Source organism: Rutilus rutilus, assembly GCF_951802725.1.
Source record: "Rutilus rutilus genome assembly, chromosome: 17".
NCBI lineage: Eukaryota > Metazoa > Chordata > Actinopteri > Cypriniformes > Leuciscidae > Rutilus > Rutilus rutilus.
Window position 1 is genome coordinate 18663811 of NC_140230.1, and position 14559 is coordinate 18678369.

The 14559-nt window shown below is 35.8% G+C and overlaps 1 protein-coding gene and 1 long non-coding RNA gene across 2 annotated transcripts in view; one reads left to right on the top strand and one right to left on the bottom strand.

Annotated features, from left to right (window-relative positions):
- Nucleotides 1-14559, top strand: part of LOC311275782 — a 111375-nt gene that overhangs the window by 54790 nt on the left and 42026 nt on the right. The window lies entirely within an intron of this gene.
- On the bottom strand, nucleotides 4490-11403 carry LOC311275779 (uncharacterized protein). The gene is made up of 7 exons (XM_084385024.1): nucleotides 11022-11403; nucleotides 10729-10856; nucleotides 10504-10635; nucleotides 10352-10376; nucleotides 10199-10255; nucleotides 9992-10091; nucleotides 4490-9834 (listed from the first exon to the last, which is right to left on the bottom strand). The coding sequence occupies exons 1-7, from the start codon at nucleotides 11095-11097 to the stop codon at nucleotides 9807-9809; spliced, it is 546 nt and encodes a 181-aa protein (XP_084241150.1). The 5' UTR covers nucleotides 11098-11403; the 3' UTR covers nucleotides 4490-9806.

Below are 14559 nucleotides of genomic sequence, written 5' to 3' on the forward strand. Positions count from 1 at the left end.
GCTTCTCGTCTGCAGTGATGCGTTGCAGTAGCGTCGTCGTATTTTGCTATAACATTAGCCTATAACACGCTCTCACACGTTTTATTTTATTTTATTTTAGCACTTTTGGGAGGAGTAAAATTAACTTATGTGGTTTCAACAACCACATGCATTTACACTTGTCCAATTTCATCTGGAATGTGGCCCAGACCACCTCCTGTAGTGGTTTGAGTGGTCGGATTCAAATCCGTCTCGAATGCGTTTCGGAGGGCATTTACACGGTCTTTTCACGATCGGATAGCTATCCGATCACAGAACGCATGAAGTGGCCAGGAGTGAAACAGCCCCATAGAGTGAGCATGCCATTAAGTGTTTATACTTAAAACAAATTTTTCTCTGCTCAGAGAAATGGAGCTTCTGACATAGGCTATCAAATTTGGTACAAAAATAAAATAAAAGGTTTCACAGAATATTTAATGCAGAAGCAATAGCCTAAATGTATTTACACAGGAATTACAATCACGAGGGGGAAAAAGAAGAATGATTTCTATTATAGTGCATGTAGGCATGCCATGCACTATAATATAAATCATTCCTCTTTTTTTTCTTCTTTTTCTCATGATTCCACATCTCCTTTTGTGTTCTTTGGGGAAACAAGTCTAGCTGGTTTGGATCAATAGGGTGAGTAATTATGACAGAACTGTATGTTTTGGCCTATATTAGGACTTCCACAACCATCTTGAGGAGAGAAAGGAAACACATGACTGCAATGAATTTTTTTAACAATATTTCACATGACTTCCAATTCTGATGCAACACAACAGGGAGATTTCCAGTCAGCTCTGTGGAGGTTTGTTACATCTATTTGCAGACCTACCATCTAGCCTACCTGCATTCAAAATGCAGTGCAAAATCATTTCACTCAGGGAATTTCCCTCTGATACATGTGACTCATTTATCTGAAAGAGAATGCACAATTTCTCATGAAGCTCCGTGCCGGAGCGCGTATTGTTTTCAGAGAAACACGTGATCAACGAAAAACGAAGCCTCACTTTCTTTCCAGTCACGTCAATGCTTCACTTTGCGTGTCTGAATGTTTGAACCCAGACCATGCATATGACGCTGATATTATGCATTTATGAATAAAGACAACATTAATTTAATTACAAATATTTGTATGTTGTTTAATTAAAATAAAACATTGTGTTGTCAACTGCTGTGTGCTTAATGAAGATGATATAACGCTTTGTCATGAATGATGGTATAAAAATATTGTTAATGAATTAAATATGTAGGCTATTAAATTACAATTACGTTTTTAGTGTAATCTTAAATGTAGTTTTTTGCGGCCTGCAATGACTAGGCTAGTAGGCTACTAGAGATATCCATGCTTTTTTCCCCCCTACAGTAAAGCACAGTCCACAAACAAACAATGCAGTCCTACTGTACCTTTACTAGCGATGTAACACCAAATTTATTCACAAGACCAACGCGGTAATATTCCGCAAGAAACTGACTGTCATAAAACTTTGAACTGCGTGCACTGACGTCACTGCCATTACATATAGGCTGAGGTGCCTCGTGTGATCCACGTAAGTAGAACGCTTTCTCTGATGGTAAGAGACACCCTCTCATTTTAAAGGCAGGGTAGGTAGGATTTTTCAAAAAAAAAAAAAACATTCCAAATTTGTTTAAACTGTCTTTATATACCAATACATAACTAGAAAAATGCATTTCCGGAGGAACTGCAAAGTGTTCTTGCTCGGGTGCGGTTCACTAACGTGAGCAGGTAGTGGATAAGGGTGCGTTGAAGTTTGTTTGATCTGAGAATTTCAACAATAGTACTTTTTTCAAGATTGTGCAAAAAGGTGAAAAGTTATGTGCATTAAGATGTCTGCAATGTAGACTAGTGCCAATGGCATTGTTTATGTGGCTATTGGTTGTTGGTTTTGAAATAATTGGTTATGAATATACGCAGAGAGTGGGAGTGTTTTGGGTGATGAAATAGCCTATTGGAAAAAAGTTGACAGTCTTCATTTACTGTATCCAATAAGCCAATACAAAACTCACCCAGCTGTTCTGTGGTTGAATGTTCCCTTTGATTAGGAACAAATTTAGGCCTACTATCTCAAATTAAGGTCTACCGTAATTAGCGATGCTTTGATTGCTGCTGTCAAGATGGTTGTCATCACCTACACAGAAACGCTGATTTGTATAGCCTACCATCAGTCCTCATATTGTAATTATTATGTTGTTTTTACGAACACCCAACCTCCTTAATAATAATAACAATAATAACAATTATATACAACGTTTATATTTATGACAAGGTTGTGAGGACGTCGTGGTAAAGTTCCATTTTTTAGAATCTTGGCTAACGTTCCAGAAACGTTGTGGGCCAGCCCGATCTCACGGGAAAACGTACAAATTCTACGAGGTGGCTTATTCGTACGAATTCATACGACCTGACTCGTACGAATTTGTACGATTTTTGCAAAATCGTACATATTTTACGAATTGGCCAATTCGTATGAATTCATACGAATGACCTACCCCTGACCCCGCCCCTAAACCTACCCATCACGTGGGTTTAGACAAATCGTACAAATTCGTACGAGTGAGGTCGTACGAATTAGCCAACTTTTTATCATTCGTACGAATTCGTACGAATTGGTCGTGAGATAGTGGGCACGTCCTCAAAAGACGTCGCTAGTTTATCCCATGGAGAACGTTGTAGAGACGTGGTCCACTGGTCTCCAGATAACTTTCAAGATAATTTCAATTATATAAATAAATGCATTACAAATATTATCCTAGTGATAATATGCCATTTGGATATTATATGGAACATTTACTTAATTCATCAAAGATTTTATTAAGTTATCTGGTGACCAGTGGACCACGTCTCTACAACGTTCTCGATGGGATAAACTAGCAACGTCTTTTGAGGACGTACCCACAACGTTTCTGGAACGTTAGCCAAGATTATAAAAAAAATAACTTTACCACGACGTCCTCACAACGTTTTCCATGGGATAAACTAGCGACATCTTTTGAGGACGTGCCCACGACGTTTCTGGAACGTTAGTCAAGATACTAAAAAATGGAACTTTACCACGACGTCCTCACAACGTTTTCCATGGGATAAACTAGCCTAATTACACTAATTGCAGTTTGAATAAAAAAATTCAAACCTTTATCTAAAATTAATATTTTTATATTTTATGTAAATTTAAAACATTGTCTTTTTCAAACTTTCTTATGTGAACACAAAAATGTTTATTCATATGTTTATTTATACTGACCGATTTCTAGTCAGGTCAAGTGAAGTCGCCTTCATTTATATAGCGCTTTTAACAATATGGTTGCAGCTTTTGGATATAATAGAAAATTACTGTAACAGATTGTTTATAGGCTAGGCTTTACAACAGCTCTTGGATAACGTTCTACACGTCCGCATCATGTTGTTTTCTTTCTTTTTCAAAGGCATGACATTTTGTAGTCATTTTGAATGTACACAAATAAAAATATACATTTTACTGTTTCGAATGACAGAGTTTGAAACGATAAAGTATTAAGTTATTTCCCCAACTGAGTGATGGCGCCGGCGAATCGCGCTATTAACAACATCGGTTCACTTCTGGCATTAACTTGACATCACAGCCGGTTCATTATTAAATGATTATTAATTCCTGTTCAGTATTAAACTTTGGACCGAACGAAAGATGCGCGAACCCAACTTTGCGGTATAGTTTCAGTTTCGATTCAAATAAATTCGTTTAGGCTTGGCGTTTAAAATAGGCTAAAAGTTGTTTGTAATAAAGGGCACAATGGGCTATTTTTATAGACTAGGCCTACTATGTATTTATTATTATTATTATTATTATTATTATTATAAGTGGTTACTTATTTTTCATTTCTTGTTGTTTTCTGATTCCATTCATTTAAGGATTTGGCTATGGGGAAGTAAAATACGCATAGCCTATATGTTATTAATAGTGTTTATAATGTTAATGTTGTATTTTATTTACAGGTCTTTTACACTATTTCTGAATAGACTAATAATATAATGCGTGTTTCCCTCTCAACATGACTGAGTGCGCCACGCACAAGCTCGCATCCTTGAGATATAAATTATATAGGCCGATAAATTTTAATAAAAAAGGCCTACATCATAAAACTCAGAAGAGTATGTATTTTAATATCTCTGATGTTCTCTGTTCTCTGGTTGTTAGACAGTAAGTCTGAATGACAGTTCATGCATGAACCTACAGTCAATTATTACCTGTAGCTATTGTTTAAAATATTTAATTTACAACGAATTATATTGATTTATATCTTAATTTATTATTATTATTATTATTATTATTTAAAACTTACTGGACGAGGGCGACCATGGTAGGCCAACAGTCGTCATTTACCCTGTATATATCTATACAGAAGAAAGACCTGTAGGCTCTTCGGTACGGGTTGTGTCGAACCATTCGTTAATCTGGTTGTTTGATGAGAAAAAGATGAAATGTAGTTGCAATAAATGCGTTAAGAATCCATACAACTGCAGCAGAGGATGACTATTTTATTCTGCAGTGCGGATTCTGCGGAACTGAGGAAGAGCTGATGACGGAACAGTTTGATCAAGATAAATAGCAATCTTGTGAACTTTACTTCTTTAAAAAAATGTTTCCTTCATCTCAGTAGCAGAAGATTAGCCTATTGTTTATTTTTTATCATTACACATACAAATACAAAGTTTATTCAAAGTATATTCAAAGTTAATACAATTATTTGAATTGTGACTAAAATATGCCTCTAAGTCTTGTCTTTAATAGCACCTTGCTTAAGATTTTTGCTAAAATATACACTTCAAAACATGTCAAACAACAACATAAATGATATATACATCATCCATATTTCCACATTTGTATTAATGACGCTATAAAGCAAACCGAAAGTTTCTCGTGCCCACGCGATAGTTTCTCGTGCGCACGCGATAGTTTCTCGTGCCCACGCGATAGTTTCTCGTGCGCACGCGAAAGTCCTTTTTTTTTTTTTTTTTTTTCACAGGTCCCCTCATGGGCTCCGTAGATGTACTTCCAAAAAAATAAAAAATAAAAATAAAACATTCACTCCCATTATAAAGCTTGGAAGAGCCAGATTTATTTTAAATATAACTCCCATTGTAGCCTTCGTCTGAAAGAAGAATGTCATATATACCTAGGATGGCTTCAGGGTGAGTAAATCATGGGCTAATATTTATTTTTGGGTGAACTATCCCTGTATTTGTGTTTTGTATACTCTAGCAGTCCATGTAGAATCTAACAGTTCTTTATGTAGGCCTAAATAAGCAACCATATAGCAACATGACTCAGCCATATCTTGACACAAAATCTCGAGATAGTGTCCTGGGGGTAATTTGTGACTCTAGGAGCCACAGGCATTTTTCAGTACTAGAACATTAAAACGTACAGATAGTTTGTTTCACTTGGGGCAGTGTATCGGGGCAGTATATTGAAACCAGCTTTATGCACTTTAGGCATGACAAATAGAGCTGTGGTTTCAGACCAGTTCCTGTTCATAGCAGATCTGCCCAGGAACCACAGTATCACAGTCATGTTAAGTCTGTTTTAGGTTCTTGGACTTTCTGTTTTGTGTTCTTTGTTTTAGTTTCCCGCCACTCATCAGTCACCATGGACACTAACACCAATCATCACAGCTATTTGTCTTTTAGTTAATCTTTTAGTTCCTCCTTGTGCACTTTTCAGTTGTCCAGTATTGTTTGTGTCTCGTGTTAGCACGCTGTTTAGCACTGTGGCGGTCTGCTTGGATCATTCTAATAAACCATGTGTGCTATATTCCTCATCTTCATTGAACCTAAGCGTTATACACACAGTGAGTAATTTACATTTAAGCTTCACTTAACTCCTCTTGTGATTCACTTTAAAACTGTAATCATGTGGCTTTATGGTTAAAGCACCCTCTTTACAATACCGCAGCAAAAGTGTGCCTCTATCATAATTCTAGTCCTTGGCACTGTTTCTCAGAACATGAGCCCCACAGGATAAGCACATTTAGATTTTTTTACCACCAGCAGTTATGTTTAATGTTCACACTCGCAGATATAATTTTAATAAACAAATCAGCTATAAGAAAGATAGTTAGATTGTAGTGCAAGGCATTTTGAATTTCTGCATTTCTCAGCACTTCAAAAGAAAGGAAAACAGTTTTAAAGTGTAAAACCAAGGAAGTAACTTCACACGGCATGGAAGGTCTTATCAGATTTTATTAACAGAAATCCCTTTAACAAGACAACTAGATAACAGTGGCAAAAGATTGTACAATATAGCCTACTAATATATTTGAAAAACATTGTGATTTAATGTAAAAATAGACATTCAAGATAAGTATAAGTATGCATCTCAAAACACTGATAGCAGCTGATACTAAACTTTTATCATTATTGATCAATATCATATTATTACACATAATATGACAAATATCTTCCTTTCATTTTCTTTAAGTTACGATATACATTATAGACAAATCAATAGTACCCAATATATTGAGTATATACTTTATCAGATATAGCTTGGCACACAGCAACACAACCATTTCGATTAATTTTGGGTATACATAGACTACTGTGAGCATTTTAATGTATGACAGTTCACTTTCAGAAAAAAAAAAAAAAATCAACAGCAATACCTTGTAAAGTACACCTTTATACCTTATCTAGCCCTTAAGGTACTAAAATTCACTGTTTAGGGGCAGATAATGAGTTTACTGTTCCAGTGACAAGCTTGCTATAAGGTTTAGATGCCTTAGATAACAATTTTCTCTGGATTAAATTAGTAATGCATTAGACGTGTGTACTCACTGGCACAGCATTTCATTGCATTTTGCTTCCACAGCGGCAATTCAAATACGGGCCCTGGTTGTACAGTTACTTTGCTCCCACAAAGTCTAGACTTAAAGGATTAGTTCACTTTCAAAAAATTTTTTGCTGATAATTTACTCACCCCGATGTCATCCAAGATATCCATGTCTTTCTTTCTTCAGTCGAAAAGAAATTAAGGTTTTTGAGGAAAACATTAGGATTTTTCTACACAGAATGGACTTCAATGGCAACCAACTATTCCAATGTTCAAAGAAGGTTCAAATGTCTGTCTCAATGCAGCTTCAAAGTCTCTACACGATCCCAGTCGAGAAATAAGGGTCTTATCTAGCGAAACGATCGGTCATTTAAAAAAAAAAAAAACATCTCTGAGATGCGCCATATATCACGTTGGAAAGTTCACGAAAAATAATAAAAAATAATACTAAATTAAAACAAAGATGTCTGACGATTTTGAAGTTGGAGGAGAAAATGAGATGACATTTTTCGCCCTTCCCTACCTTTTTGAACCGGAGTAGGCTACACTGACAAATAACTTAGATGCCTTGATGCGTGACCTTTCCAGCGTGATGATGCAATGCGTGACACATCTCAGAGATGGTACACGACAAGCATTTGTGGTGTATATATATTATTATTATTATTATTTTTTATTTTTTTGTGTGAAAATGACCGTTTCGCTAGATAAGACCCTTATTTCTCATTAAGAAAATTTCCAGTTTTCTTATTACCCTCATTGAAGTCCATTCTGTGTAGAAAAATCCGGAATGTTTTCCTCAAAAACCTTAATTTCTTTTCGACTGAAGAAAGAAAGACATGGATATCTTTGATGACATCGAGGTGAGTATCAGCAAAAATGTTTTTGAAAGTGAAATAATCCTTTAAGAGGGGGTTTACAATGACAAAACAAACAGACATCATTCAAGATTGTGATTTCTGGTGAAAAAGTTTGTTTATGCTCAATATCTGCTAACAGTTTGTTTTGATTCTGCCCAACAGACATTCTACTGACTGTAAGTAACTTGTCAACTTATTCTAACCCTACCGGTCTTCTAATTCTATAAAATAATAATAATAATAATAAAAATTGTAAACATTCATACTAAACACACATGCCCCCTTGACATCTGTATGAGTGCTTGATAACCAGAACTTGGATTTATGATAATTTTTTTTTTTATCTTAATTTGCTAAATTTAATCCCGAAAATGTACTTTTATAATAAATACATTTTCAAAAACACACACTCTGGTAATGTAATAAAACGTAATACAAATTTGATATTTTTTCACTAATAGCAATGTCATCACCATCTGAATAGAAAATTAATTTACTTAATATAGGCTAGCCTCAGTGGTGAGCGATGGTGACTTCTTTAAACAGGTATGCTGAGTACCCCCCTCCGCCATACGTATTACCAACATTACACCTCAAATGATAAGGGATTTTATAGAGGTAATATGAATTAGCGAGTCCACAAACTCATTTTCTCAAATTGTTTGTGTATGCAGAGCATTCACATCTTATGCACTGCACGCCCCTGGTATATATAGTATGTATATGATATAGAGCTTATAAAGTTACTTCAACATTATTATCAAAATTAGTTTTAGATAATGCAATTTTTCCTTCATTTTAGTATCAGTGCCTCAATGGTTCTGCCTTAGCACAGGTCAGAGTTAAAAGGATAGTTCACCATTAAAATTAACTCATTGTTAATCACCCTGATGATGTTTTACTCCAGTATGCTGTTCTTTCTTTTTCGGACCACAAAAGTAGAATAAAAAAAAAAGAAAAAAAAATGTCCCACTCGCGCTTGTCCATATAATGGCAATGAATAGGGACCATCATCAAGCTTTTTTTAAAAGACCCAAAAGTATCACAGAATGGTCCCATGCGACATGTAGGCCTACGATATGAAATTTAATGCATTATTAGAAAATCCTGACCTTGGCCGTTGGGGGCGAGTAGATGTAAACTGTTGCGCTGATAAAGTCTTGTGAACGTGCAGTCGAGTACAAAAGACCAACAGCCAAAGTCAGGATTTTCATTAAATATGAACCCTTTTTTTACATTTCCGGGTTTCTCAGAAGCGGTTGGGAAGTCATAATAGTTGGGTAAACATCTAGAGCAGTGAATGAGAGACTACATTATTTTTCTCCATTTTCTCAAATAAAAAAAGAAAAACTGAACAATTGTGTTTTCAAAAAGAGGGAAAAAATAGAAAGAGATTGATAACGGCACTCAAGATGTCTATTTTACCATCACTCCCATAGACGCTGTAGGCTATTAACCTCACAGCAGCGTTAGTTTCTTGTAATTTCATGCAAAGGTATAATAGCCTACAAAGGATTGTGTTATAATGTAATTAAATGTAATTCTTAGCAGAATTTACAATGCTGATGACAGTTAAAACACGTCATCACAATCTGCGTGAACTCCAATAGGCATAGCCTACTCCAAGAACACTTTAATATGACGTGTCGCATGGGATCATTCTGTGATATCGTCTTTTTTTTAAAACTTGATACTGGTCGCTATTCACTGCCATAACATGGACAAGCGCGAGCGCAACATTTTTATAAAAATGATCCTTTTGAGGTCCTAAAAAGAAAGAAGGGCATATGGCATTAGAACAACAGCAAGGTGAGTAAATGATTACTTAATTTTCATTATAGGGTGAACTATTCTTTTAAGGTACAGTAGGCTACATTTGGATTAAAAGACAAACACAAACCCCTACAATCTCTAAAGATGAGATGCTAAAAGCTACTAAAATAATGGAATGCTATTGTAAATGAAATAAAGAAAATACAGCACGTAGCAATAATTTCGGTCATTTAGCGCTTTTTACAATGTAACAGAACATGTCTTACAGGGCCAGTCTCTATGGAGCAAGGTGGGGTGCTTTGCCTGAAGGCACATGGCATTAATCTCACACCACACCATCACTGAACATTGCCCTGTAGGAAAAAAAAGGAAGGCAGAAGTCTTTCCGCGAAACATAACCTAGACAAAAATCTACATACATTGACTGAACTGTAATGGTCTTTATTTCTTATAATCAGACATAAGTAGCCTACAACATAACCCTTAGGCTACATATCATACCCAACTCACCTTTTTTTATTTCTGAAAAAGCGACACAAAATGGCGAAAAATGCACCTGCACCAACAATCCCAATTAATCCCAATAAAGCAATCCCCCACAGGGGTAAACCTGCCAAATATACAAATAAAAAGATAGCAAAAGATAAGGGTAATTAATTTACAGTAATCAGCAAGGTGAATTAACATCAAAACATTACAGACTAAACCTGCTTTTACCGTGGTTGCCATCTTCTTCTTGGGGGTCATGTGCTGGTGAATGCTTCTTATCTGTAACTTTAGATAAATACAATCAAAAGCATAATTTATACAGGCTAAACTAAAAAAGTATTAGTTTCTAAAGCATGTATGGTGAGGATGCATTATGCTTACCGGTATAATTGATATTACAGATGCACTGTAAAAGAAGAAGAAATATATTTTAATGGCATAGCAATGAAGCACACTGCATTTAGAGCCACACAAACAAGTGTGCAGCATATTTATTATTAGTGTGTAAATTAAAACACATTCATTGCGCCTACCATGCCACAGTTAAGTTGCCATTGCAGGTTCTCGCAGACACGGACTGTCAGGTTCTCAGATGTCACATTCACTACAATTGATAACCCCTGTCCACCGGCTTTCGGGGTTGAATCGACAATAAACGTCCCATTCTAAACAACAACAACAGTAAACTGAGGAATTACAAAACATTTGATTGTTTTAAAACGAAAAATGTATCGATTAAATCCAGAACAGCAGACAACCTGAAAGTACCATCCTTGTTCTTGTTCTTTGCAATTTGTAAAGCATGTGATGTTCGATGGCACGGTGTATGTGAATCCCTTGGACGAGCGCAGACTCTCGCATGCTATTTCCTGATTTGCAGGGCAATCTGACCCGAAATAGAAAATTCCATTTAATTACACGACATAATTCTTCTAATTTAAAATTAATTTAATGATTCATCAGTGATGTGATGAAACTACGTAATGATCAATGTACGAACTACGGAGTGCACCGCGCATGTTATAGAACAAAAAGGTGGAAAAACTCTTACCGTTAGATCCCACAGACTTTGGAAGTAAAAGAACAAATAGACCTACAAATTGTAGGTCTATCTTGACACCGGCCATCGAATGGATCGTTGCTGTCACGAAGTCTGTTCCACCTGTTCTGTCGACACGCACCCCAACTATGCAAAGGGAGATGCAGCGAGCAGTATTTGTATGTATGAAGGACGTGGGCGGTTTTTCCTGTAACTTGAGCCACTGGCAATCAGCACCCTTCGCTTGGCCAGCCTCATAACGGGAGGGAGATTATGGGAAAGGCGGAAAAAGATTTCGCAACTAAAATCAAAAGAAACTGTCGGTAGTAACAGTGAGTTTGTTTCATACATTGATAGTTCGTGTTGTTAATTATATGATGCAGTGAGCTGTTTAGCACTGTTGTAGTTATTACAGTTTCTCTTGCATTATGTTGGTTATTGACAACAAGCAATTGATTAGGCTATTTGTCAAATTCGAATGATGTTTTATTAATTTCTGATTGTATGACGTATGGGTGAGTTTAATTCGTTGATTGATTAAACGTTGCTCTGGTTATTGATTTAATGCACTGAGCACTGCTGTGGTTTATACCATCATAAAATAATTAAATAGCCTTCTGCTGTTAAAATTAAGTCAAATTAGAACGGTATCTTATTTTCCAGCCAATATATATTGTAGCTTATTATTTGAGATTGCATTTTCTAAAGATATGTCCAGACCAGACGTGCAGTCTACCAATAGAGATCCTGAGTCCCATACACTGTCAATAATTTAGGCTTACATGATTAATGTTGATATGTTTTTACATTGCTTACATTGCATAAGTTAAACAATTGTCAACGTTTTTTATAAAGATTAAACATTATATATAGCCTATGTAAGTTGAAATTACTTCAACATCCAAGTAAAAAAAATAATGCAGCATTTTTTTAGGCTAGTTTGATTTTCTTGCTTAAGAAGACAAAGTATTAAAAAATCATTTAATTTTATTAAAATCTAATATAATTGCATTACAATTCGAATGAATTCATTCTGAATTTGCAACAATTGCTTTTGAATTAAATCTAAAAATGTAATCAGGAATTAAATCAAGTCTAAACCAAAGTGTTTAAAGTGGGGCATGATTTTGACATTGGTGAGGACATTCATTACGGACATACATTTTAACAACATTAAGTGAAAGAGTGCAAACTTTTTCATTCAATTTAACTAGGCTATGTTTTAAACTTACCTCACTCCATCCATAAATGCACGTCCAAGAGCGCAGTTTTCTATTGTATTTACTTTACTCAGGTAGGCTATTGTAAATGTGACCCATACATGTCATATGCAACCTAAATTAAAATAACAATTAGGCTACAATAGGGACAATTTCGTCCGTATCGTCCGTACTAAATTTTGTGCAAAAATCATAACCGTGCGTGATTGAAATATTAACGATGAATGATGTCGTTGGCGAAATTAAGGTATAGGCCTAAATGAGTGTGGGTACGACGACCAAAACTTCGATAGGCTTTACATTAAGATGTAAAATCGGGTCAGCAATCCATGAATCCTGAATTGGCCTATAATCATTCTAATCAAATGCATCGTCAGTCAGAAGCTTGTTTCCGCCATGAATGAAAAATGAAAAAGGTCATTGCAAAATAAAAATAACAAAACAAAATAAAATAAAAACTTTTATCTCACAATTCTGCATACATTGCAATTGCGATTCTGAAAAAAGAAAGAAAGTAATTTTCCCCCTTAGAATTGGGCTTTATAACTCGCAATTGGGAGTTTGGCAAATCTCACAAATCTGAGAAGTAAGAATTTCGAGATAAAAAAATTAACAATTATTTATTTATTTATTTATTTATTCCGTGTCAGACACAAGCTTCCATAATCAAAATATGGTAGGCTATTGTCGTATAAAAAACAAAACAAAAACATAGGCCTACTGTTTATTACAAACCTTTTTTCGTTCACAGAATTAGTCAGGCCTACTGTTATTAGGCCTACAAACCTTTTTTCGTTCACAGAATTAGTCAGGCGTATTTTCATTTCGTAATTGACGGATTTAAATGACATAGCCTATATTACAAGTGAGCACACACACAAAAGCCCTCTGTCTTTAGTAGAAGGCCGTATAGGCATAATAAGAAGACTATAAGCACAGCACCAGAGAGTGAAGTTTCTTCAACACCGTGTAACCAATGAGCAATGGAGCCCGGGACATGACTTCACTCTCGGCCTACAGCATTGGGCTTGTTTGGCCACAAGCCCAATGCTGTAGGCCTAGTGAAGTCATGTCCCGGGCTCCATTGCTCATTTGAAGCCTTGCGAGAGGCGGTATTAACATTAAGTGACATGGCATCTGACGCGTAGAAGCCAATGGCACATGTCACTATGCGTATTGGCACATCCGGTCTTCATTGGCATATGCCAGTGGATAGTGGCATGTGTCACTGACATCGCGACACACTGACACTGACATGACACCTGACTGACACCGAGTCGCGGAACATCCGTGTTGCGACACCTCCAGTAGTGATTAACAGATTAATCGTAAACGTAATTGTGGAACAAAATCCTAAATAAATAGCCTAATTTTGTGATATTTAAAATATCAATTAAACGAATTAAAGTGCATTAATATTTTTTCAAACGTGTTATTTGTGTCTGTCACGTCTGTATTTGATTGGTATGTGCGTGCCACTGAATGTTTTGTAATACCAGTGCGACTTTATGTTGTTTATCTCGCAAAGTCACAAACTGCCCATTCTAGGAAAGACACGAAATAAATCTATCTTGGGTCACTACGAATAACGTATTAACAGTCGCGTCCGTTACTGTGTAAACCTTTATTTTTGCGTGATGCTGCACAGTCGCACGCCAGTAGGTGTCAGAATAAGCGAGTGTAACACAAGCCAGCGCAAGATTCTCATCTGTGGCTTTAATATTTCAAAAATAATTGTATCGAATTATGTACGTTGTAGGCTACACATTAACTTAACTTAAAAATCATATTTTTTTACAGCATAAAGCAAATTGTTATGCAAGTGGCATGACGCAATCCATTGGCACATCTCACGTTTTAGTGACACATGCCAATATCCACTGGTATGCCAGTTGGCCTGTGTCACTAAAACTGACATGTCTCTTTATGTTGTGGCACCTCCAGTAGTGACACCTGCAGCTGTCTGCCGGAGTATAATGTAGATTATGTAACATATGCACATAGTTAATTTATACAACAAAAAATTATTTTATTTATTGAATAATTCCATAAAATTATTTTTGAAATATTAAAGGTAGCCTACTGAGAAAGGTCCTGCGCGACCGAACGTTTGTTTGCACTTTTTTGCACTTGTATAAATAAAGAATATTGCTAGTAGCTCGGTATAGGCCTACTCCTTTTCAGATACATAGCCTAACAAACAAATTATTTTTAATAATTATTTTTTTTTACACTTTTTGGAAGAACTTGAAACAGATGGGAATCTGATAGAATGGGCAGTTTGTGACTTTGCGAGATAAACAACATAAAGTCGCACTGGTATTAAAACA